The 25,241-nt window shown below is 43.1% G+C and overlaps 1 protein-coding gene and 1 long non-coding RNA gene across 4 annotated transcripts; both read right to left on the reverse strand.

Moving 5' to 3' along the window:
* Positions 1–1,024: 1,024 nt before the first annotated feature.
* LOC121976877 (ABC transporter G family member 42-like) lies at positions 1,025–10,832 on the reverse strand. Of its 3 annotated transcripts, XR_006110705.1 has the most exons (23): positions 10,305–10,832; positions 9,303–9,512; positions 8,975–9,219; positions 8,805–8,881; positions 8,689–8,742; positions 8,271–8,361; positions 7,705–8,006; positions 7,339–7,620; positions 6,935–7,251; positions 6,647–6,807; positions 6,372–6,481; positions 6,126–6,276; positions 5,454–5,609; positions 5,187–5,353; positions 4,471–4,803; positions 3,643–3,933; positions 3,468–3,551; positions 3,175–3,308; positions 2,807–3,034; positions 2,103–2,274; positions 1,669–1,923; positions 1,184–1,513; positions 1,025–1,076 (listed from the first exon to the last, which is right to left on the reverse strand). XR_006110705.1 is itself a non-coding variant. In XM_042529270.1 (22 exons), exons 1-22 carry the CDS (start codon positions 10,712–10,714, stop codon positions 1,235–1,237), a joined length of 4,461 nt encoding a protein of 1,486 aa, XP_042385204.1. In that variant the 5' UTR covers positions 10,715–10,832; the 3' UTR covers positions 1,025–1,234. The 3 variants fall into 3 exon arrangements, 2 of the variants coding, with proteins under 2 accessions (XP_042385204.1, XP_042385203.1); XM_042529270.1 differs by having other exon boundaries at positions 1,025–1,513; positions 5,502–5,609; XM_042529269.1 differs by having other exon boundaries at positions 1,025–1,513.
* Positions 10,833–22,095: 11,263 nt separating this feature from the next.
* On the reverse strand, positions 22,096–23,340 carry LOC121978002. Its single transcript, XR_006111102.1, has 3 exons — positions 22,804–23,340; positions 22,426–22,706; positions 22,096–22,155 (listed from the first exon to the last, which is right to left on the reverse strand). It is a non-coding gene; the product is annotated as an uncharacterized LOC121978002 (long non-coding RNA).
* Positions 23,341–25,241: the final 1,901 nt, after the last annotated feature.

A 25,241-nucleotide genomic window follows, 5' to 3' on the forward strand; every position in this document is an offset into this window, starting at 1 on the left:
CATGACTCTGGCTATACTTTTGATAGTTTGAGCTGAGATCTCCAAGCTAATGTAGTAAGTTGAAGGGAAGCTGTGATATATAAGCTGACCTTTGATGCATATGTTTATTGCATATGGAGGGAAAATAATTTAAGACTTTTCCAAAGTATGAGCAGAACGTATGAGGGGTGGTTGCTAAGCGATAACCCGTTTAGCAAGGAAAGATGTAGTAGCTAAAACTACTGTCAAATGGCTCATGTAGCAGGATGGATGAAGGTTTTCTGCATCCCAACTAAAATGGCTGAAATTGTTGGAATGCCATTTTACAAGATAGCAGAAGCTACTTCAAAATTTGCATGTCAGAATAAGACCATGATTCCTGTGTGGCTACTGAGCTGACAAGCAGAAACAATCCACTGAACTGTATATTCAGGTACAAGTCCTGTTGTATTTCTTGTGGCGATTTGCCAGGAGCTACTATCCTTGCTGGGGTGATGATGATTGCTGAAATGAAATTCCAAAGTTGGCTTTGGTTGGTAAATGTTTTTGGAGTATGCAGTAAGCTTTGCTGTAGAAGTGGTTGTACTCAAATAGTTGCTGAGTTCTGATGACTGGCCTGCTATTTGCTGGATTGTTGCTGCAGAGCAGACTTAATGATTGCTGAAAATGCTGGAACTATGAAACTCAGAAATGCAGAAATAGTGTGGTTGTATCTGGAGTTCTAGCTGATATATTTATTCCTCTGCTGCCTAGTAATTGCTGCCATTTGCTTGGACTGTTGTGGTTGCAATCTCTGAAGAGCAGTTTACTACCATCTGTAAAATTATGTTAGGAATGTAGTTGCCGAAGGAAGTGCACAAGCTGGAAATGCAGTTACTAGGATTCTGGTGTTGCTGGAAAAGCAATTGTTGGAATTACAATTTGCTAGAATTTATTGCTGCAGGAAATGCAGATGTTGGAAGCTGCCTTGATGCTAGAAATTTCTCTCTATGATTAATGCACACTCACTTGCCTTGTGCAAAAGGAAACAAGACTATTCACAGCATTGACAAGTAAGCTTTAATTACTTGGATGCCTTATAGTTGCACTGAGTATATCTACAGCAATTGCAAAACTATTAAAAAAAAAAAAAACACCTACAGAATCCTGAGATCTTTGGTTCTGACCTTTGAAAAAAAAAATGCAAAATGAACCCTTTACTCACCATCCAATACTTTACTCCTTTTTTTGGTCTTCTACTTCCTATTCACTTCTCCTACCTGTTCTGGAAGTTCAACTTCTTGATACAGAATGCAAACATGAAAGCAAAGAAGATGGCAAAGGCAACTAGCACAATGGCAACTACAGGCATGAAGCCAGTATTGTATCCATAGTAGTCCTTGATATAGTCTTTAATCCTTTGCCTCGGTTGCCCTACAGATCCAGTCACTGTGATTCTAGTTTCCAGGTCACCATATTGGGTTGCTATGAGTCCATAAACTGTCCATTGAAGTGGGCAAATCCAGTAGTACCACACCCACCACTTGGGAATTCTCTGCAATCCAATTACACGGCATTCATTGATTAATTACAAATACAAGTCCATGCAATCAAAACCTTTGGAAGCGTGACAGTGAAACTACAATCACTTGAACAAATTAGAATCAACCCCGACAAGAAAAGCAAAAAATTTGGGCAGGAGAGACTTACTGGTTTAGGAATGAAAAAGCCGGAGAAGAGATTGAAGACCGAGTAGAATGTGGATGCTAGGATTGCAGCAACTTGATGATTTGGTGAGAGTGAGACAGTCATCATTCCATAGTAAGTGAAGTACAGGAAAGAGAAGAAGGAGATGAAGTAGAACCAAAGGAATTTTGCTGCTGTCCATTGGAAGCTCATCATGGAGTATATAATAAGAGAAAAGTACATGGTTTGAACTAGCACATATGGTATTTCCACAAGCACCTGCAATGTAACATATGAACTATTGTTCAGCATTTGTCCAATAAAGTGTTCTTACTGTGTCTAACTTCCATTTATGAAAATAATGAATGATTTCACTAGAATCACTTTGTCCTTAGAATAGAATAATACTTTTATCTGCAGAGCATTCCATCTTAGGAAAATTAACACAGCACTCTTACCTGAGCAAGGGCATATGGTAAGGCTGAATACATTCCAGCTGCTCTTTCCCTATAAAAGACAGTCCTCTCGATTGCAACAAGTGGTTGCACAGTGGCACAATTAGTGACACCAACGAACATAACTGCTACATACATAGCTCCAATGACAATTCTAAGACTGTTTGAATTATCCCTGCATCATCAGACAAATAATTGATGTATCTGTATTCACATAAAGCACTATTTCTATGATGAATAACCTAAGAATCTTTCTATTAACCAGGATAGGAACTCATGACCTGATCTAGTATATTAACATTTGGATGGAAACCATCCTCCTGTAACCATCAATGATAGTCTAACTAGCCTAAAACAAACAAGTACTGTATGAATTGCTATGGTATGAACCAGGCTTCAGAAGCACAACCTGATCTAGTGTCGTAACTAAGATTTCATTGGTAACCACTTTTGCATTTCAAAGAAGGATTTGTTAACTTAGGTCATCCTTCAATCTAGGTTCACTTAAATAGAATCTCTATTGCCTTGCTGGTAAGGTCAAATATGAGACTTCATACATCTTAAAGTCCAAAGGGCATAAAGGTGTTTTTTGAGTTCCTTCTTATTCCTACACTGAATGGCTGGGCTATGCCTTGGAATGAAAGAGATAGGCTACCACTGTATTCCAGAAGCTCATAACAACAGTGTGATATTGTTTGTGTATTTACCCCTTATGACCAATCCTCCAACATATGGAGCCTAACAGTAGAGCAGTGATCAAGGTGTAGAAATATCTGACAAGGTTGTAATCAGGGCTTCTCCAGTAAGTCCACCACTGCTTCCAGAGGCAAGCTTTGAACTGTCCCCATGATGATTGTGAACACTGTGTACGGAAGTACAGATCACTTGTTTCTGCAGCTGGTTTACTGAGCTCATTCACCAATGCTTTGTTGCACCTGATCATAGAATTGCAATGAAAACAATACAATCAGCATTAATGTGTAAATCTCATAAGGCTACTAAATCAATTACTAAAAGAACTAATGGTGCAACTAGTTTGACAAGCTAGTTAAGATAAAAGTTGCATTTCACTCACTGGAACAGATTTGATGATTTATAATACTGAGCAGAGTCCATTCCCAAACGTACTTCAGCAGCAACTGAGCTGACCTCTAACATCCATGTTGCAGGATTATATTTGTCCTTGATTTTTGGAACTCCAGGAATTGCCTGAAACAATCAAATTATTTTCCTTTACTCTTTGAAAGTGTTATGAACTTAATTAAGGCCATGATAGACAATAAATGAATGCAGCAAATTGGACAGCAATTATAAACTTAATTTAAGTGATAAAACAAACAGCCTATTTTTATATATAAGAATTTGTACCTCAAAGTATTCGATTATCTTGTGAGAATTTCTTCCCAGGGGTCCAGAGTATATCACTTGACCACCTCTTTTCATTAGCAGAAGCTGTTTCAGTAAAAAGTTTATTTTATTAGCTTATAAACAGGCAAAAAATTTAAACAATATGTTCATTTATCACTGGCTAGAGATTCTATACTTCATCAAAGGCCTCAAATATATCTATACTTGGTTGGTGGATTGTGCAAACAACAGTTCTTCCAGTATCGACTGTGTTCCTCACAGTTCTCATGACAATAGCTGCTGCTCTTGCATCAAGACCAGATGTCGGTTCATCCATGAAGATGATAGAAGGATTAGCAACAAGCTCTACTGCTATTGTCAGTCTCTTCCTTTGTTCAGTGGACAACCCAGTTACTCCTGGAAGACCCACTATGGCATCTTTCAGGTTGTCAAGCTCCACTAGGTCCATCACTTCATCAACAAATTTCTGCCAAGCAGAAAGACCTTTAGTTAATTGCATTCTCAGTACTAAACTCACTATAAATACACAATTCTTTAGAAGTTAATTAACAAATACCATTTTTTAGCACAGATGCAACGTAGAAACTGTAAATTCAGTTCTGAAAAATGCATTTTAAAGGGAGAAGAGGGAGGGAGTCAGGAAGGATTGAAGGAAAAGAGAGTAGAAAGAAAACAGCACCGTCTTAGATTTAATAAATAGGGAATGACTTAACATCTCCTCAGTCTAAGTAGCTGAGAACAGATCCACACAAACTCTCATATAAGTAAAGCAATGAGACCCAAGAGGATATGTGGAGAATCTCAATAGGTAATAAGAGAGGAGAAATACCTAGAGAATTCTTGAACACATGAATATTAAATTATTGCTTTGACTTAGTGATCACTAACTGCAAATTTGACATCATAATGCAAGGTCCTAGTAATTTATGTGAGATTTAAGGAGTCAAGATTATGATTTAATATGAAGATCTAGAAATTTTAGAAAAGGAATAATTAGTCTTACCATTTTTTCTTCATCACTGACTTCATGTGGAAGGCGGAGAAAAGCAGAAAATATCAAAGATTCTCGGACTGTCACCTGAGGTGAGTGGATATCATTTTGCTCACAATACCCAGAAATTCTTGCAAAAGTCTCTTGTTTCTTAGGGTACCCTGAGATTCTGATGTCACCCTCAATGTAGCCACCGGTCTTTCTTCCAGCCAAAACATCCATCAGGGTGGTTTTACCAGCACCACTAACTCCCATAAGGGCTGTTAAGACTCCTGGTCTAAAAGCCCCTGTAACATTCCTTAGCAGTTGGAGCCTATCTTCTGTGACTCCTTGCTCCTTCATTTCCTAAAGAACAGTAAATTATAACTTCAGTCAATGGCTAAAGTTCCATTCAATTGACATGACAGGCCTTTAGGTTTGCTTTAATTAGATTTTATTTATTTTACATTAGGAGATCTAGAATGGAAAGAAACAATTATCCAACTTGCAATGTCCCAATCACTAATGAAAAAAAAAACAGATTGTTCAAAACTTCAGCTAATTGGTAGTAGCTGGGTGATTAACTGAAACTAATTAGATGGGAGGAACAAAGAATTACACAAGTAAGAGATTAGAATATTTAAAGAGGTATAGTGTCCACCTTTTGTGTTGAAAATATGCAAGTTCTAAATGTTTCTTGAATCAAAGAAAGTTTGAAATAAGTGTATAAATTAAAGATAAAAACTCACTGGAGGCATATCGACAAAGTAATTGATTTCATCAAAGGACATGGAAAGAGGTGTAAAAGGAAGAATCATTCCTCTCTTAGGAGCAACACCAGTGGCTGCATTGATGGACATTTCATGATTAAGTCCATTTGAGAGATTAGGACTCATTCGAATCATCATAATTTCACCTGTAGAAGGTGATCATTTTTAGAGCATAAAAACAACAGTGATATCACAAATCATAGTGAAGTTTAGTTGGAAATTTATGGGTGGATTGTGTCTACATACTGGTGTTGTTTCCATCCTTTTTTGACAAAGCATGAGGTATAGACTCACTCTTAGAATTTGTCCTTCTAAGTCTTCGTAAATCCTTTCCTTCCTCTTGGACTTCTTCCATCTCCCTTGCCGTTTCTTCAGATATAACAGCTTGTCGTTTTCCAATAGCTATGTCAAATTAGAGACTGATCATCTTAGTGCGAAACTAACCTTCTAAGACAAATAGTTTAGCACAATTGGCAATAATAATATTACACCATATGCAAAACATACATCTAAAAGATATGAAGGGAATGAAGGTCAAATCAGAACACCTGTTTTTAATTCTCTTGGATGGCAAACTAAAATTAAACCCAATTTTAAGGGGAAAAACAATTCAAAGAGTATCAAAATTTTGGAACTTTTTTATCTTTAAATTAAAGGTAAATCATGTTGGATAACATATTTAATTTTTAAATGTATGAATCAGATAATTTTATAATTCTATTAATGTGTGGCCTGGCCAAATCTTTTCTTTTTTGAATTAATATCTAATTCTAAAGAAAAAATCATAACATTCTGATCAGATTGGTTGGATCATTAGTGCGGATCCTTGTAAGTTCTCACAGAGGTGACTTTGCTTCCAGTATGCAATAAAAAAAAGATGTTCTGATCTTTTATGCAGTTAGATGAACAACAACTTACGGTTCAAAAACATCAGGCACACTGTGAATAGGACATTGAAGATGATGCTAAACCCAAAAAGTACAGCGGCTCCAATCCAGTACCACCTTCCCTCTGCAAATACATTGGCATTTTGAAGGATTGCCGTTCCAAGTGGTCTATTATTTGGAGCCTAGCATGAAATATATAGAGCTCTGAGTCATCCATAAGAAAGTCGTCATCAAATCTTTGGAATAGAGATGGAAGTGACTGCAAATTGATAGTTACCATTTGAGTCATCCACCTTGGAGCCAAAAACTCATTCACGGCTAGAGCATTATAACCATAAGTAAGTGGTGAAACCCAATATCCCCATATCCACCAATTCGGAATCATTTCTGTAGAAGAGAAAGAAAAGAAGCAAATCAGACAGAACGTTGCAACAAAAAAGTACCAATTGGAAGCCATGATTTCTTAAGATCCTCTTCAATGCACTTATCCTATGTTTCATGAAGTGCGAACGCCTAAACACATGGACCAAAAGAAGAGCCATATACAAATACCTTTAGGTATAATGAAGCCTCCAAGAACAAACATGGCGAGAACAGATAGTGCCCCACCAGTGTTGGCTATGATCATGGACCTACAAAGACCAGCAATGCTTCTGAACATCCCTGCTGCCATCTGCTGAATCAAGAATATTAGCAGCAGCTGCTTGAAAAATCTGCAATGTGAAAATGATTTCATTAAGTAGGTTGTAAATCCTTGGCAATGCAGAATAACCACTTATGGTGTATGATTTAACAAGCACACGGAAAAGAGAAAAAAAAAGTCTTTGGGAAGCTTTCTACCTGCTTGCTTCTGGCGCATATCCTATGGTATAGTAGGTCATAACAGTCCAAACAATGGTCTCCAAGATTGAGATAGGTATCCGAAGAAGAAAATTGGGCAAGGTGAAGACCCATGCTGGGTAGAAGAGGAGGTCCCGGTGCTTATAGAATACTGGCAGACGGTCGATGGCAATTGACAACTCCGCGAGACCATTGAAGACATTGACCATCAAGCCAAACAAAAGAGCCCCTATGTAAATGACCCCATCGTCTTCGTTCCTCGAGTGCATGCGTGACCTCAGCCACACGGTCGAGGCTATGAGCCCTATTATGACGATCTTCAAACAAATACAGAAAGGAGTTGAAGACAAAGTAGAATTACCAAGAAGATGGGGCTTGGTTGGCAAAAAGAACAAAAATGGTACCATAACGGTCTTGGAGATGTAGACAAAGGAGTTTCGCTTGATGAGGAGCCACTCCTTTCCGAAGGAAGCCTTGAGCAGCTCCGAATAGGAGACAACCTTCTTAGAGAAGACGAGAGCCGCCTTGTGGCTGCGGGCCTTGTCGAATGGGACGGAGAGCTCGTTCTCCAAGCGAAGACCGACGTGGAATCTCCGGAATCGCTGGGCGAATTCGGAGACCGAAATGTAGCGGTATGGCCGCTGCTTGTCCGCCCAGTACTGCTCCTGATCCTTCCTCGAGGTCACCTACTCAGTCACGTACGCAAGGAGTCTCAAATACTGGATCTGAAGCAGAAGCAGCAGTAGAAATTTGAAAGTGTAGTTTGGCACCTCTTGCAGGAAGTCGGCGGTGCCTTTGCGGGTAGGGCAGCGGAAGCCGCAGGATTGGAAGAAGTCGAGGACGTGGTCGCGGGGGCCCTGGTAGACGATCTGACCCTCGGAGAGGAGGAGGATGTCGTCGAAGAGGTCGAAGGTCTCGGGGGCGGGCTGGAGGAGGGACATGAGGATGGTGGCCTCGCCGAGGTGGACGATCTGCTGCAGGCATTTCACGATCTGGTAGGTCGTGGAGCTGTCCAGCCCCGTCGAGATCTCGTCCATGAATAGCAGTTTGGTCGGCCCCACCATCATCTCGCCTGCAACATTCAAATTCAAATTCCAGTTCCTCCCCTCAAAGCAAGCTTTCACTGATTTTTACGATATAATAACTATAATATTTATAACAGTTAAAATTTCATACCTACTAGACTACATCCTATTCTATCTGAGAACACCTGTATCATTTTATGGATAGTTTTTTTATTTAAAAAAATAATTAATAAAAACACTCATATAATAATTTAAAAAATAGAAACACTTTTTAATTTTTGTCCTTATAATTTAACACTTTTCAAGTACACCTGTTGTGACGCGCTTCTTTTGACCTCCAGAAATGCCCCTTTGCATCTCGTCTCCCACGATAGTATCAGCGCAAATGTCCAACCCCAGTATCTGCGCCATTATCCCATGGTTAAAATATTTACATAAGATTAAGACACAGTAGCTACATAGAATATTTAATACATCTGTAGCAATTAGGAAAAGCATAGAGACTTGATATAATCATCGTTGTTAACAAGTCAAATCACTGTTTATTTATTTATTTCTTTATTTATTGTTCACCAACTCCACCTCTATAAACATTGCTGGCAATGACTTGTTGAAATGTACACTGTCAACTCAAGTGGGCAGGTGGCTTGGCATTAAGCAACTGAAGGATAAGTCTATCTACTAGTTTGACTTCCTTCCCCATCAACTAATTAGGCGTGTCATACTTACCCTGAGTGTGTAGTCCGTCTGAAGACTGCTCTCGACTCCTTCAATTGCTGTGGCCTGAAATTTAAGGGAAGATTAAGATCACTACGAAAATTAGTGAATCAGGCAGCAGCAGTGACCTTCATGAAGAGATCCACTTCGGCTTCCGGAAATATTCCTGCTTCTTTCTCCCTCTTCGCCAGCTCCGAGAGAAGATCTAATTACAAAGTCGTTCATTACTTAGAATTAAAAAGAAAGAAAGTTCGATCCTTTGTCCATGACTAATTAATAGGCTCCAGGGACCATATACCGTATCTTACTCCTACTCCCTGGCACCTTGCTGAGAAATCAAGTGTCTCTTTCACAGTCATTTCTCCTAAATGGACATCGTTCTGGCTAATGTATGCTGCAGTTTTCTGTGGCACAAATTCATCCAATCTGTGCCCGTTGTATGTTATCTCTCCATTAACCTTTAGAGTTGGGTCGAGCTTCCCAGCTAAGGCCAACAAGAGGGTGGTCTTCCCAGATGATGGAGGGCCTAACAAAAGTGTCATCCTGAAATTAAGCGTTCACAGGCAGGTATCAGTTATCGAGACTACTATGGTTCATCAGTTTAGCAGCGTGCATGATTTATTCACCTTGAGGGTTGTATGATTCCCGAAACATCCTTCAAGATAGTGAGAGTGGTTCTCTTAGTGAGGCGGATGCCCAAGAGGGCGAGGGCGGACTCCGCGATGTCTCTTACTGTATTGGTGAGCGTCGGCAGAGCTCTGTCTCCGGCATGGCACTTGGCCTTCACGTTTAGGTGCTCAAATCTCACTTCTATTGTTGGTAACCGGATGCCGACCCTGCACCAAAAGTCTCTTTAGTCCACTTCTTTAGTTGGACTAGACTACAGGAGGGTTGTATCATTCAAAGGGTAAAATTTAATTAATTGGTTTTGAATTTTGATTGACTCAAATGATTGGGGGCAAGTAAACTGTGGATCAGAAAAATCCACAATTGTCAATGTATGTGGTGAGCAACTCTTTTATCAAATCAAAAAATTGACATCCAACCACCATCCTATCATGGCCACCACCTACTTCTAGTCTGCATTAATTCATTTGGATTCTTATAAACAAGAACTTTAGAACTGTATTGATTGTCAAAATTATCCTTTTTCTACATGGACAATATGCATGTATTGTATTGAAACATACAAAGTATAATCTTGTAGTAACTAAGAAGACTCGATAATAGAGAACTAATAGACCATGCAATTTATAATTTTCCCTACACAAGTAGCTTGGAGTGTAAAAGAGATGAAAATGACGGGAAAAAGACCCAACGTTGAACATGGGAAAGCATTAGTAATACATTTATCCATGAAGGGCAAATGTCAAGCTCATGCGTCAATTAATCCAACTAAATTAGCTAACCAACAAATGGACCTTCAACCTAAAAGACAGAATGATCAGCTGGAATAGACTTGCCTCTCTTGGATTTGCATTTTACCCATCATAAATAAGAAAAAGGAAGAAATTTTGTGGTGTGGAACTAAATTTTGTTGTTCATTTCTATTTCGAAATGAATTACGTAGTTTAAAATAATAATTTATTTTTTTTTTTTAAAAAAAAGTGAAAGGGGATTAGGAATACTTGTCGATCCGGTCTCGAAGCTTCTTGAGGAATCGCTCGTTGCCCTCCTCGGCGACCTTGAAGACGCGATCGATGAACTCCTGGCGCTCGGCGGGGCCGAGCTTGCGCACGTCGACCTCCTTGTGGCGGTACTGGCGCCGCGCCTCGCCCGGTCCGCCGCCCGGATCGGCGGCCGACCGGAGGATCGCGGTGCGGAGGCGGTCGTAGGTGGGCAGCCTCTCGAGGGCGGCCCAGCGCAGGGCCTCCTCGTCGTCGTCGCGGCTGCTACCGGACCGCCTCCGAGTGCTGCTGTTGCGCGAGAACACGTCCTCCACTCCCCAGCCGCCCATGTTCATCCCTCGGCTAATGTTGTGGCTCAGGCTCTGGCTGGCCCGCCGCCCCGAATCCCACACCCGCTCCACGGCCTCCATCGCTTTTTGACGGAGCAACCGCTAGCCACTGGATCTGCCCTGGCTCGGATGAACGGAGTTGGATCGAAGCTTCTGGAGAGTGGAGTGGGGGAGGAGCCGAGGAGGGGGATGGCTTCCCCCATTGCCTCTGGATTTATATATAGAGAGAGAAAGGAGGAGGAGGAGGAGGAGGAGGAAGCAGGGGATTGGCCGATGGCTTTGACTTGAACTTGATCGGGTAGGGCAGTTGTTGGTGGAGAATAGCTGATTAGGGGTTTGGAAAGTGTTAGGTGGAAATTAAAAAAAAATGAAGTTACAGTTCGGGGGACATAGGAATGACGTCATCCCCACCAATACCACCGTCATCTTCTTTAAAATGACCGACCGGGCCGGTAAAGCGCGTCGTAGTAATAATAATAATAATAATTTTATTGCCAATAGGATATTTGTTTTTATTTATTTATTATTAAAATGCCCAATTAAATTTGCACACCCAAATAAATTATATTGGCGCATAAACAATTTAGCGCGTGCATCCAAGTAAATCATGTAGCAGTTTTGCTAACTGTTATATAAATTATAAATTAAAAATAATAATAGAAACAAAGTAAATTCAGTTGTAAATTACAAAAATTATGTTATGAGTTATATATCAAAAAGAACTTAAAGAATGACATAAAAAATTAATCAAGTTGAAATCACACATTATAACCTTTTGGCATGTGTAGAGATATTTCTTATAGTGATAATTTTTTAATTGTAATGATTGTTGTGTGTTGGAAAAGATCTTCACATTATGGTCAGAAACAAATTCTGGCTGTGATCATGGCATGGCCCTAGCTTGCAGCGGGCATGACATGCATGGTTAAATGACATGGTGGTAAAAAGTTGAATATCTTCGTCTCAGTATTTTCGTTAATTCATCCAAGGGTCAATACGGAAAAAGTAAATCACGGGTGACTATTAGTATTTGGAATAGTGACTAGCACATAAGGGAGGTATTTACTTCGGCTTTACCGAGATTCAAACCTCAACCTCATGGTGGCAACACCTCATGTATGGTTAAATGACAATTCCTTATATAGAAGGTTTAATATCTGAGTATGATGTTAATTTTATATGTTTTTATTGAATAGTGATAGTTGGATGGGAAAAAAATTATATAGAAGATATTCGATCCTTTAATAGTATGGATATGAAGATGAATATCCGATTCTAATGAGTATGAGGACGAAGGATATATGGAATCTGACCTAAATATGATCCATTGTCGTCCTTAGCCTCGTCAGCCTTTTTGGAGTGACCTCACTGCACTTGGGGAGGGTATATTAGAACTGTAACTTCTTATGAGATATTTTAACTCTCTATTGACATTTCATGATAAGGAAGGAGGGTAATCTATTACGAATTACGAGCTACATGATTTAGAGCTTTTTGTTCAAGTTTGTGGACTAATGGACCTTTATTCGATCAAATGCCACTTGACATAGTCAAATGCTATGTCTTTTTGTAAACTTGATCGTGCTTTAGTTAATTCACATTAGTTCTTGAAGGATTATGATAATTTTATGGAGTTCATCGCCCCTAGTTGTTTATCAAATCATTCTTGTGGTATTATCTCTATGCTTAATTCGAACCGTTCCTTTCAATGCTCTTTCAAATTCTACAATATATGGATTTTGCATGGAGATTTTCGATATTTGGTAACCAATTTATAAGGGAGTTGGTCTATGACACAACTCAATTAATGCTCAAGGCCAAGCTCACAAGGCTCAAGGTTAGCTACGTCATCTTGATAAGTTGCACTTCCATCACATTTTGAAGCAAGTTTTGAGGGCCAAACAAGCTTTATAAGTGGTACAACACACCGTCTTATCGGGGGGAGGCTATGATGGATTATTGATTATTAAGACGGCATGCCATCATACTTGCTGATCCTGTCCGAAAGCTGAATCAACGGACGCTGGGCACTTGACGCTCTCCGAATGGCTGATGTAGATCTACAACCGGTCGTAAGGACCTCCGGCGAACCTGCAAGGAAGTCGGGCTGGGGAGGGGTCCCCGGGGACGACCCTCCGACGCTCAAGTCAGGCAAGATGAGGACTAGAAAGTGGCTCCGAATATGCGAGAGTGCTTACCTCCGATGAAGTGCAAGGCTCCTTATATAGGGCTGGGAAGGAGCTCAGGCACACATATCGAGATGAACACGTGTCCTCAGCCCATACCCCAGCATGGGATTGTCAGAAGAGCATGCTTGACGCCATACTTCTACAGTTCGAGCACCTCCATGATGGGACATTAGAACATTCCGGTTTAAGATTCCGTACATGGCTTGTCCTCCGAATATGCCTACTGTCAGAGGATGTTTCTTTGTTCTTGTCTTCTGTTCAGGGCGAGGGTCCAGCCGTCCAGCCGTTCGACCATATCGTTACGTCCGACCAACCCTAAGTACGAATCTGCTTGGGAGAGTCTCGCTCGTGTGCTCGGCTAAACCTATCAGTTGCTGCTTTATGCCTATGCTGAGCGGACCGTCCGCTCGGCCAGGCGAGCTTCTTCACCCTGAGCGTCGGAAACCCAACTCCTTGTCGGGCTCTGTGCCTCTGCTTATATTCCTCTAGGCCGATCGACACTTCTTTCCCGATCGGCCTCTTGGCCTTGGGTTGCCACGTGGCTTTGACTTCCTTCAGAAAAGGGGGTCCCCCATCCTTATCACCGGATCACTTGCCTCCTCTTCAAGTCTAGTCGAAGGAGGCGAAGTCCGACTGACTGAACTGCCGGTCTGATTGAATAACGCTCGTTGAACCAGCCCATGGAATGCTCTTCCGCTCGGCTCTTCTTTTCTGTCATGCCCGTTCGGCGTTATTCCCTGGATGCCTTCTTCGATATCACGTTGGAATTTGTGCCAAATCTTTATAATTAAAGCTGAGCATGCTTTTCTTAAATGCGCCCTGTGTCCGACCGACACGTGGCGGACTAGCTATTGTCAGCGTACGGCGGTGGCATTACCTTTGATGGGACAGCCACCGTTTGAAATGGACGGTCTGATGGAAACTTTGTTTTTTGCGACCTGAATCCGACGGTGGAGGCCGCCCGGCCCCCACCCTATAAAACTTAATCCTCTCCTCTCCGCCGCATTCTCGTTTCTTCGTGATCAGAGTTTCTGCTGCTGTCTTTGCTCCGGTGATCTTGTTCTTCGACTTGCCGGCGCCTCCACAGCCTCCTTCTTCAATCATCTTCTCCTTCGTAAGCTTTCTTCCTACATCCCTCGCCTTTTTTCATTGTCTGTCCTATTCATTTTATCGTCGCCCTCCGTTTGCTTCCCGATTTTCTTTTTTGCCTCCTGTTTCTTTTCGACTATGGCGAGCACCTCTCAACCATCAGTTGGCGCTCCTGGTCTTTGGTATATGACCATGGAGAGCCATTTTGACGAGGAAGACGCCCTACGTCTTGTTCGGACATATGAGATCCCTACTGACCATGAAATAGTTTTAGCTACTCCTTCCGATCGGCCCCATGACCCGCCGGCCGGCACGATTTATTTTTTCCGAGACCAATTTTTGGCCAGGCTGCGATTTCCTCCTCACCAGTTCCTCCTTCAAGTGTGCAACTATTTTCGTATCCCGCTCGGCCAGCTAGTTCTGAACTCCATTAGGCTGCTGAGCGGGGTGATAATTCTCTTTAAGCTGAATGACATCCCACTGGATCCAAAAATCTTCCACTATTTCTTCTACCCGAAACAATCCGAGTGGGGAACTTTCCTTTTCCAATCTAGGGCAGGCTTTATTCTTTTTAACAACATGTCGAGTTCTAATAAGCACTGGAAGGAGCATTTTTTCTATCTGCGTCTTCCCGAACTGCCGACCTTCCGAACCAAGTGGCAGACAGCGGTGCCGAACTAACCGGGACTTGGCAAATTCAAGAGCCATCCGGCGTATCTTCATGCGGCCAACCAACTGGTCGACCAGCGCTACAATATCGACAAGCTGCTCCTCCCGGGAGTGATGTATATATTTGGCTTGCCCCCCGTCCAAGCCGATCTGCCTTGTAGCATGAGTAAGCATTCTTATCACCCCTTTTCTTTTGTTCTAACTGATTTATTCTTCGTTTCTGTAACTGAATTCATGTGGCGTGCCAAGGCTACCGAGCGACTTAAGTTGAAAGCCGCTGAAATTGAAACGGTGAAGAACAAGGAGGTCGCCGAACGGGGGCTTATCCTGGTCGGCTCAACAGATAAAGGGGGTGAAGGGACTCAAAGTGCCCCTGAAGCTTTAGCCGTCCCTGTTTCCCCCAACGAGGCTGTGGGCGATATCACCTCCTCGGCTCAAGCCGAGGAAGAGGGCCGATCGGCTGATGAAGTTCCTCTGGTGGCCCGAAAACGCAGGAGGCAAGAGCAAGTCCCTCAGCCGACCCCATCCAACGAGCAGAGTTTCGAGCGGGGTGACGATGCTCCCGTGGTCTCTGGGGCGATCTCCTCAGAGCACACTCCGACTCAGCTTGACTCACCACTGACCCTCTCCGAGGCACAACCTTCCACTTCTCGGACCTTGCGTCGCCTTAGGCGACTAGGCGACCGTCCGGTCCCGACCGGTGAGCCCTCTGGCCAAGCCGCTACGTCCCAAGATGATCCGAGCGGCCCGAGGGCGATAAAAACTGTCCTTCGATTTCCCTCGGAGGAATACTTACTGGCCGCTGATCGGCCATCGGTTCCCGAACAGCAGATCACCCTCACCGGGCCGCTAGCCAAAGTCTGGGAGGACGCTCGGATCCGCGTCGCGCTTATGACCCCCAGCCAGCTAAGCGACAGCAATCTGCAACAGGCGACTGGGGTATATCCTTTGTCTTGTTGGTTAATTTGGCTTAGCTTTTAACTTGACCACATCCGTTCACAGAACTGGGTGGAGCAGATCGCCATCAGCAACCGCCTAGCCGAGCTGGAGGACGAGCTGAAAAAGCTCAAAACCTCGGGGGAAAGTAGACAGTCCACGGCTGCTCTGGAGAAAGCCAAGAAGCTCTTGGAAGCCGAACAACAACGATCTTCTGACCGGGCGAGTGAGGTGGCTCGGCTCGAGGCTCTGGTCAAGCAGCGTGATAAGGAAATAAAGCTCGCGACCAGCCGGAAGCTCAAGGCCATCGACGATATGGACTCGATGAAGGTGGAAAACCGAGGGCTGGAACAACGCGTGAGGGACTTGGACGGCCTACTGGCCACCGAACGGGAGAGCCGCTCGGCTGAACGGGCCAAATCTGAAGGGGATTTGAAAGATCTCCAGGCTGCCCTTGACGCTTCCAGAGCCACGCTCAAAGAATATCAAGATGGGGAGCCCAGCCGGTCGGCTAAAGTGCGAAAAGCTTTCGTCCGCTCGGACGAATTTGGTGAGAAGTTCCGTGACAAGCTATCTCTAACTTTTGAAGAGTCTATCAAGGTGGCGATTGATTATTTCAAGACTAAGGGTCACCTACCAGCCGAGCTGTCCATCCCCCCAGAAGATCTGGCCGTCATGATGGGCTCTATCCCTGACGCCCTTTTTGATTTTGATGCGTGAGGAGTGGTTACATTTTTTTTTTATTCTCGCCGTTCGGCACAAATATTTTTGCTATAACTACTTTTGTTTGCCCGTCGTTTGGCGAAAATGAATCCTATTTTTGTTTGTCATTTGGTTGCTCGACCAATATCCATCCACTAACTTTTGTTTCGGCCAGCATTTTTTCCATCTTTACGCTAAAGTATTCTTTATGAGTTAGCCGTTCGGCCCACCATTCCAACTCGAGTTTGAATCGATTGTCTGCGAAAATGCCCTCGGCCGCGAGACCGTTTAGCAAGTGAACAACGTTTGGCCATGTGAATCGTATTTTCGATAAGCGGGCCGCCAGGCCATGCGTTGGCCCCATTCTTATCTTAGGAGCAGGATCTGTTGTTGGTCGCTCATTACCACGGAGTCGTGCCTGTTGGAGTGTATACTGAGAGCCTAAGCTTTGTAAACATTCATTATGAATAAAGAATCACATTTGGTCTAATTATATACATTTGTTTGTAGTTGTTCATTTAATTTATATTGTAGATAACATAGTATGTGGTGTCACATACAGAAGATGATGTTATCGGTACCTTATAAATTATAAACAGTAGCTCACGACCAGAATGGAAAGGAACAAACCATTAGAAAGTCGTAGTGTAATTAGGTATTAGTTTATCTTGACTATATAATTACACTAGTACACTCAGAGTGTATTGAGTAGGACCATTTGAGGTCGTTCCTTTTATACTGACTTTATAAAGGAACAAAGACCTTAGTTATTATGGAAGTGTGTGCTCTTAATCCTAATATAATAACAAGCACATATGTTTGATATTTATTTCTTTAATTTATCAATGGGTGAGATTTAGTTCGATGAATCAATAAACCCGATAAATTGGGAAATGGTATCACTCATAGTGTGTGTTGTTGATTATAGAAGGAAACTGTGTCCTAGTGATACTAGGTTGATAATGTCCTCAAGAGGAGCTCATAAAGATTGTCATGTTAAACCCTGCAGGTGGACTTAGTCCGACATGATAATAAGGTTGAGTGGTACTACTCTTGGACTTAGATATTAATTAAATGAGTTGTCAGTAACTCACTTAATTAGTGGACATTCGATATCTTAAACACAGGGAGACTAACACACTCATAATAAGAAGGAGCCCAAAATGTAATTTGGGATTGGTGCGGTAGTTCAATGATAGTTCTCTAGTGGAATGAATTATCATTGATAAAATTAAGTTGTGTGTTCGGGGCGAACACGGGATGCTTAATTTTATCGGGAGACCAAAACCAATTCCTCCTCTCGGTCCCTATCGTAGCCTCTTATTTATAGAGTACTATACCCACCTTCTACACCCACCCAAAGGGGGCCGGCCAAGCTAGCTTGGGAATCAAGCTAGGGCCGGCCTAGGTATGATTTTGGGTGGCCGGCCCTAGCTTGAACCCAAGCTAGTAGGGCCGGCCAAATAAAATTAAAAAAGAAATTTAATTTTAATTTTTATTATTATGTGGAAGATATATTTTAAAGAGAATTAAAATTAAAATATCTCTCTTATAAAAAATCTACAAAAGATTAAAGAAAGAGATCAGATCTCTTTCCTTATTTGTAGATTGGAGAGATGTTTTATTTTCTCTTTAAAATTATTCACATGTTAATAAAATTAAAATTATAGATATTTCCTTTTATTAACCATGAAGAGATTTTAAAGAGAAATTTTATTTTTTAAATTTCCGGAAACAAATTAGGAAGTTTTAATTGTTGATTGAAACTTGTCTATTTGCCTTCATGATGTGGCCGGCCATCACAAATTAATTGGGAATTTTATTTTATTTCTCTCAATTAAATCATGTCAAGGAAATTAAGGAAAATTTATTTCCTAATTTGCCTAGGCCAAGGAATATAAAAGAAGGGGTGAGGTGCCTTCACAAGACACAACCTCTATTGTTTTCTCCCTCTTTCCTTGGTGTTGTGGCGGCCATTACCCTCTCCCTCTCTTCCTCTTGTGGTGGCGAACCTCTCCCTCTCCCTTGGAGTTCTTGTGGTGGCGGATACTACTCGGAGAAGAAGAAGAAGAGAGAAAGCTAGCATCTCTTGGAGCTTGGTTAGTATTTTGTTTTCCTCCTTGGTGAAGTTTCCTTTTTGGGCGAACCTTGCTTGGAGGAGAAGAAGGTGGTTGGTGGTTTCTCATCTTGGAAGATCGTTGCCCACACAACGTCCGAGGTTAGAAGAGGAATACGGTAGAAGATCAAGAGGTTTTTCTACAAGGTATAACTAGTAATTTCTATTTCCGCATCATGCTAGTTATTTATGGAAATAATACCAAATACAAGAGGCTTACGTTCTAGTATTTCGAATATGGTTTTTCGAAGTTGTGTTCTTTTGTTTCTTTCTTTTCCTTGTGATTTGATTGTTCTCTTTGGTTAACCTAAAGTTATTTTAGGAAATTAAATATTAGCTTTCTATTAAAGGTTTTGTCTAGTCGGTGGTGGTTGCTCCCATATCCAAGAAGGCCATGTGCCTCGCCACGTCAGTACTGGGAACCTTTTATGGAAATTGATATTTAATGGAATTAATAACTTAAGGAGACTTGGGTCGAACGTGTTAAGTTCCGCAGGAGATCCAAGTCAAAACCTAAAAGAACAAATAGATTAAGTTTTGGATCAAACGTGTTAAGTTCCGCAGGAGATCCAAAATTTAATTTAAAAGAACACATGGTAGCTAGGAAAAGGTTCAGACCTTTGTACAAATTTTTGTACAGTGGAACCTATAGTCTTTCCGAGTAGCAACCAACAGTGCCATGCGTGAAACTATCCGATCGGAGGGTTTATAGACGTCGTTTCGTCTCTCGATTTTTAACGTCGGAGCTCGACGGTCTTCCGACCGGGGGGTTTATAGACGCTGGTCCGTCTCTCGATATTTAACATCGGAGCTTAACGGTCTTTCGACCGGGGGGTTTATAGACGCCGGTCCGTCTCTCGATATTTAACGTCGGAGCTCGACGGTCTTCCGGCCGGGGGGTTTATAGACGCCGGTCAATCTCTCGGTATTTAACGTTGGAGCTCGACGGTCTTCCGGCTGGGGGGTTTATAGACGCCGGTCCATCTCTCGATTTTTAACGTTGGAGCTCGACGGTCTTCCGGCCGGGGGGTTTATAGACGCCGGTTCGTCTTTCGATTTTTAACGTCGGAGCTCGACGGTCTTCCGGCCGGGGGGTTTATAGACGCCGGTCCGTCTCTCGATATTTAACGTCGGAGCTCGACGGTCTTCCGGCCGGAAGATTTATAGACGCCGGTTCATCTCTCGATTTTTAACGTCGGAGCTCGACGGTATTCCGGCCGGGGGGGTTTATAGACGCCGGTTCGTCTCTCGATTTTTAACGTCGGAGCTCGACGGTCTTCCGGCCGGGGGGTTTATAGACGTCGGTCCGTCTCTCGATATTTAACGTCGGAGCTCGACGGGCTTTTAAGCCTAATTTGGACAATATCTACCTGGCCGAACGGCGCAGGAGTTTCGGCATCGAGTCTTTGGCTCGTACAATATACCTCCGGCGATTTCGCTGACGATGCCTTATACTTGCTCTAGTCTTCCGATCTTTTATTTCTACATTTCAAGTATACAGCTGAAAAAAGTATACAGAATGATTTACATTGGCGCACCTTTCACCCCGCCCGGTAAGGCTGGAGGTGGTTCGCGCTCCACGGCCTCTCTAGTTGTCGTCCGTCTTCATCCTCCAGATAATAGGCGCCCGAGCGGAGCTTTTCGACTACCTTGAATGGCCCTGCCCATGGGGCCTCCAGCTTGCCAACGTCCCCGACCGGCTTTACTTTCTTCCATACTAAGTCGCCGACTTGGAATGCTCTGGGGATCACTCGTCGGTTATAGTTCTGCTTCATTCTTTGTCGGTACGCCATCAGCCAGACGGATGCCTTAGCCCGTTCTTCGTCGACCAAGTCTAGCTCCAGCTGCCTCCGCTCGGCGTTGTCTTTGTTGTAGTTTTGGACCCTGACGGATTCGACGCCCACTTCAACTGGAACCACTGCTTCACCACCATACACTAAGTGGAATGGCGTCACGCCCGTTCCCTCCTTCTGTCACGCCCCGGAGAAGTCTCTGTCCGAAGAAATTTCGGCAGCATCTCCCCTGTATGGCGGACAATCTGAAACTTTTCTACAAGCACTATATACCTCAGCCACATGCGGCTGGAATAATAACAATAAAAGAAAACAAACACCACGCAGTTAATATCAAATTCAGCCTCTGGCTGACACAACCACGCAGTTAAAAATAAAGCAGCCTACTCGGCTGTACCAAAACCAAAACACAAAACTGCTAGCCGGCTAGACTTACACAACCAATAACATAAATACAAAATACCACATAACAACGTCAACACTCCAAAAATAAAACCGGAGTACTAAACAAACCGACACATAAAACAAACAAAACATCGTGAAACCGATAAGTCTTCCGATGTGACGTGGGGACCAGGACAGGATGCTCCAAGCGACACCATAAATAACTGGTACACGAAAAGATAGTGTCAGCGGGGTGAGTTCAACAACTCGTGAATACCAATGGACATGAGTAGTAAGATATATCTAACAACAACAAACATGGAATACACTTCCTAATCATATATAGGGAATATGTAAAACGAAAGGTAACGAAGCTGTACTCACCGGGAACTCCTATCCGGACAAAAGGGTCGTCAAACCGAAAGTGTCAATAATCACGTATGCGGTCAAAGTATGCATCCAACCAAAATCGCAACCAAATCGTGCAAACACAATCATAAGAATATAAATGCATCAATGCATATGATGCTAATGATGCGTCTGGTCACCCCTGCGCCAGTCGATCATCTCACACAAATGGTGAGACCGAGTGGGTAGGGTCGTGACAACAGTGCACTCTGTCGTCACTGCCCGATGAGTGACCGAGTGGACGGGATGCTGTCGGAGTACTCTGTCTGTGACCCCAAATCATAAATGGGGGCTCAATGCTCTCATCTCCGGTACGATGACGGGAGGTATCTCTGGCTACCAGCTGAGTCACGACCAGCGGGCCAAGCGAGTCCACCTGCATCGGCTACTGTTGCTACACTAAATGTCGGTGAGCCAAGCGAGCCAGGCGTCTGTCGGCTACCACGCTGAGTCCTCAGACCAACGGAGCCAAACAGCAGAACCGCCACACACCTGTCTGATATACCACTAATCCATGAGTGGTGGTGTGTGCAGTACATGTAACTGGCGATGTGCTCAACTATAGTGGAGCCGACAATCGCGCAGCATGCAATCATGATGCATGACACTAAGCATAGTCATAAACTGATCAGCATAACCATATCCATATATGTATAATATGGGTACCACAGTATCAGTGAGTCAAATCCACGAATCTAGGGTATACAGATCCTCTATGGTATAACAACCTAGATCCTAAACATATCCTCCTTCCATAACATATGTACCAACAATATACACAGATCAAAGAATCAGAGTCTAGGTACACGAATCATATATGATATACAAATAGAGGTACACAAGTCAGGTATGGTATAAAAACCTAGGTATAAGATAATCTAGATACACCTGCCAGAAATAAAAATCCAGAACCTAGTCCTAACCTCAGTAGAGCATGGTATGTCACTTACTCTAGGAACTAAGGTACTCATGGTAATAAAGTACTCATGGAAATAAGATACTCATGGTAATAAATCACGAGATATAAGCACGGATACATAACAAGCGACAAACTTAACATGCTATGGATATCAAACAGTGACATACCAAAGACAAACATGTTCATTGTTTGCAGCTATAAAGTACTATGCATATCCAAATGACGATATCATAAAAGATAAGTCAAGAGGTACCCGCCTCCGATATAGATCGAATCGAACCAACCCGATGTCGAGACGCCCGTCTCGAATCACAGTCCTGTAACAACACGATATACAGATTTAGCCAATTACATATTAATTAATTAGATAAATCATATTCCCGAGAAACTAACCTAAATCCAAATCAAATTTTGAACCTTAAATGGAATCATCAACTCCTCAATCATTTCATAACTAATTCATACAAATTAGAACTTGCAACAATTATAATCCCTCACAACAACGTAATCATATAATCTAGATTACATCATGATCTATAACTAAAATCAAAACCCTATTCATCACCTCATAAGAATCAATCACTTACTTTCTTTTCACCAAACCACTACTGTGATACACAGTCGAAGAAGTAAGAGCAGCACATCCCTCTCTTGATCAGCACAGAACCACAACTTGGTTGCTTAGAAGAACCACCCAAATCAATAACGTTCAACTTGGAGGACCAACAATTGTTCTCCAACATGATGATGCTTAGTCAACAACATGATCATCAATGTTGCATCAGTTTCTTGTGTTGGCTTCATGTTCCAATCAGCAATGCTCTTCATGGTCATAAGTCCAACACGAACTACTTCATGTTGCTGTTCACTGCCAATTGAACAACAAATTCCCAAAACTCACAATTGAAATCCTTACAATAGCATACCAAAATCTACATCTCGGTTGTAATTAACAAGACCATTACCTGACCTTCTCCGGTGATGGAAGCAAGCAACAGTGGCCGGAATGCTCTTCAAGTCCAGTGATCGTCACCGAGAAGAGCAACAACCCTCAGCCGGCAGTGAAGAACTAGCAGGGTCCGGTGGTGTCTGTTGGCGTCGACAGCGGCGCCAGGGCACAACAAGAAGACGACAGCCGACACGAAGGCAGAGAGGGCAAGGGAAGAAGAAGGTGGCGTCGGCACGGGGTGATCGGCAGTGGCGCCGGCTCTGTCCAGTGCGGCGACGACACTCTGCAAAGGAAGAGGCGTCGGCGGTGTGGCTCAGATCCACCGTACAGTGGTCGGCGCTCATTCTAGGGCACGGCTAAGGAGCGACTGTGGAGACGGGGAAGAAGTAGAAATGGGGGAAGAGGATCGGCTCAGTACCGGCATCTAGGGCATAATCAGTGAGAAAAGGGAAGATTTCCCCTTGCCACAGCTTGTACTCGAAGGAGAAGGAACCGCCGGCGCTAGGAGGTTAGGGCACGGGGTGATTTTCGGCGGAGGAGATGAGAAGGCGCGTGGCAGAGAGGAGGAAAATGGCGAGAAATGAAGAAAAGGAAAAAAGAAATAGAAAAAGAAAAATAAATCCAACTTTTCCTCGCTTAAATGGGTAATCCAAACAGGCTTTTCCCGGGCCCTATTTTTATCCCCGTTAACTCGTCCATACGAGTTCCGAAAAATTCCCGGAAAATTTCCAAAAATTCCAAAAAATTCTTTTATTAATATTCGCCTATTTTCGGTATTTTACATTCTCCCCCACTAATAGAAATTTGGTCCCCAAATTTCGTTATCTACCATCAGCAAGTACTAACAACAGATATATAGTATAAATGCTGAATGGTAAACTAAATCACACACCTCAAGTGAAAAGATGGGGATATCGAGCTCGGATAGTATCCTCGAGCTCCCAAGTAGGCTCCTCGTCTGAATGATGCTGTCATCCGACTTTAACCAGCCGGATAGTCTTGTTTCGCAACTGACGCTCTTTCCGGTTGATTATCCGTACCGGAACCTCTTCATATGTAATGTCAGGCTGATCTAGAACTGGGATATCTGCCAGCACATGTGTCGGGTCATGCACGTATCTCCTCAGCATCGATACGTGGAATACATCGTGGACGCCTGCCAGGGACGATGGTAGTGCTAACCGGTAAGCTACCCCTCCGATACCCTCCAAGATCTCGAAAGGACCAATGTACCGCGGAGCTAGCTTACCTCTGAGGCGAAATCTCTTCACTCCTTTCGTGGGTGAATCTCGCAGAAATACATGATCGCCAATAGAGAACGCTAGGGGTCTGCGTCTCTGATCAGCATAACACTTCTGGCGATCCTGCGCCTCTAACATCCTCCGTCTGATAATACGGACCAACTCTGCCTCATACTGAGCTCTATGAGGTCCTAATAACTGGGCCTCCTCAACCTCAACCCAGAGGATGGATGTCCGACAAGGCCTACCTTACAACGCTTCAACGGTGGCATTTGGATAGCCGAATGCAAACCGTTGTTGTAGATGAACTCTACCAATGGCAAATGGTCCTCCCAACTGCCCCAAAAATCCAATACACAAGACTTCAGCAAACCCTCTAGAGTTTGAATGGTCCGCTATGACTATCCATCTGTCTGAGAATGGAAAGCTGTACTGAAACAGAGCTGCGTGCTCAAGGTCTGCTGCAGACTCTGTCAAAAACGAGACGTGAATCGGGGTCTCTATCCGAAATAATAATCAACGGAACACCACGTGATCTGATGATCTCCCGGCAAAACAGATCTACCAATCGATCCAGGAAATCTGTTCTCCGATTAGCCAAAATGTGCGCGGATTTGGGTAATTGATCAAAGATTACCCCAAATCGCGTCATGGTCTCATCATGTCCTCGGCAAACTCACCACAAAGTCCATAGTAATATATTCTCATTTCCACTCGGGAATAGGAATCCGCTGAAATAAACCAACAGATCTCTGGTGCTCGGCCTTCACTTGCTGACAGACAAGACATCTAGCTACAAAATCCGCGATGTCTCCCTTCATGTCGTTTCACCAATAGAAACACCTCAAATCTTGGTACACACGGGTACCGCCTGGGTGGACAGCAAATCATGAGCGATGAGCCTCCGGAAGTAACTCTTATAAGACCGGATGAGACTAAGGTACGCATAATCTACCTCGAAGTATATAATACCCTCCTCGTCTCGTGTGAACTCGATTGCTGCCGGAAGCTATCCAGCTGCAAATAACCGCAAATACTGAACCTAGGGCTCCTGGATCCTCGTCACGATCGACGATTGAGCAACCATGGTAACCAGAATGACCCTGCTCTGTCAAAGTCCCTAGACTTCCAAGGCCTAACCCGGAGAAACCACATTAGCTTTTCCTAGGTGATAGCTAATGGTATAATCAAAATCCTTCAGGAACTCCATCCA

Source organism: Zingiber officinale, chromosome 4B, assembly GCF_018446385.1.
Source record: "Zingiber officinale cultivar Zhangliang chromosome 4B, Zo_v1.1, whole genome shotgun sequence".
Lineage (NCBI taxonomy): Eukaryota > Viridiplantae > Streptophyta > Magnoliopsida > Zingiberales > Zingiberaceae > Zingiber > Zingiber officinale.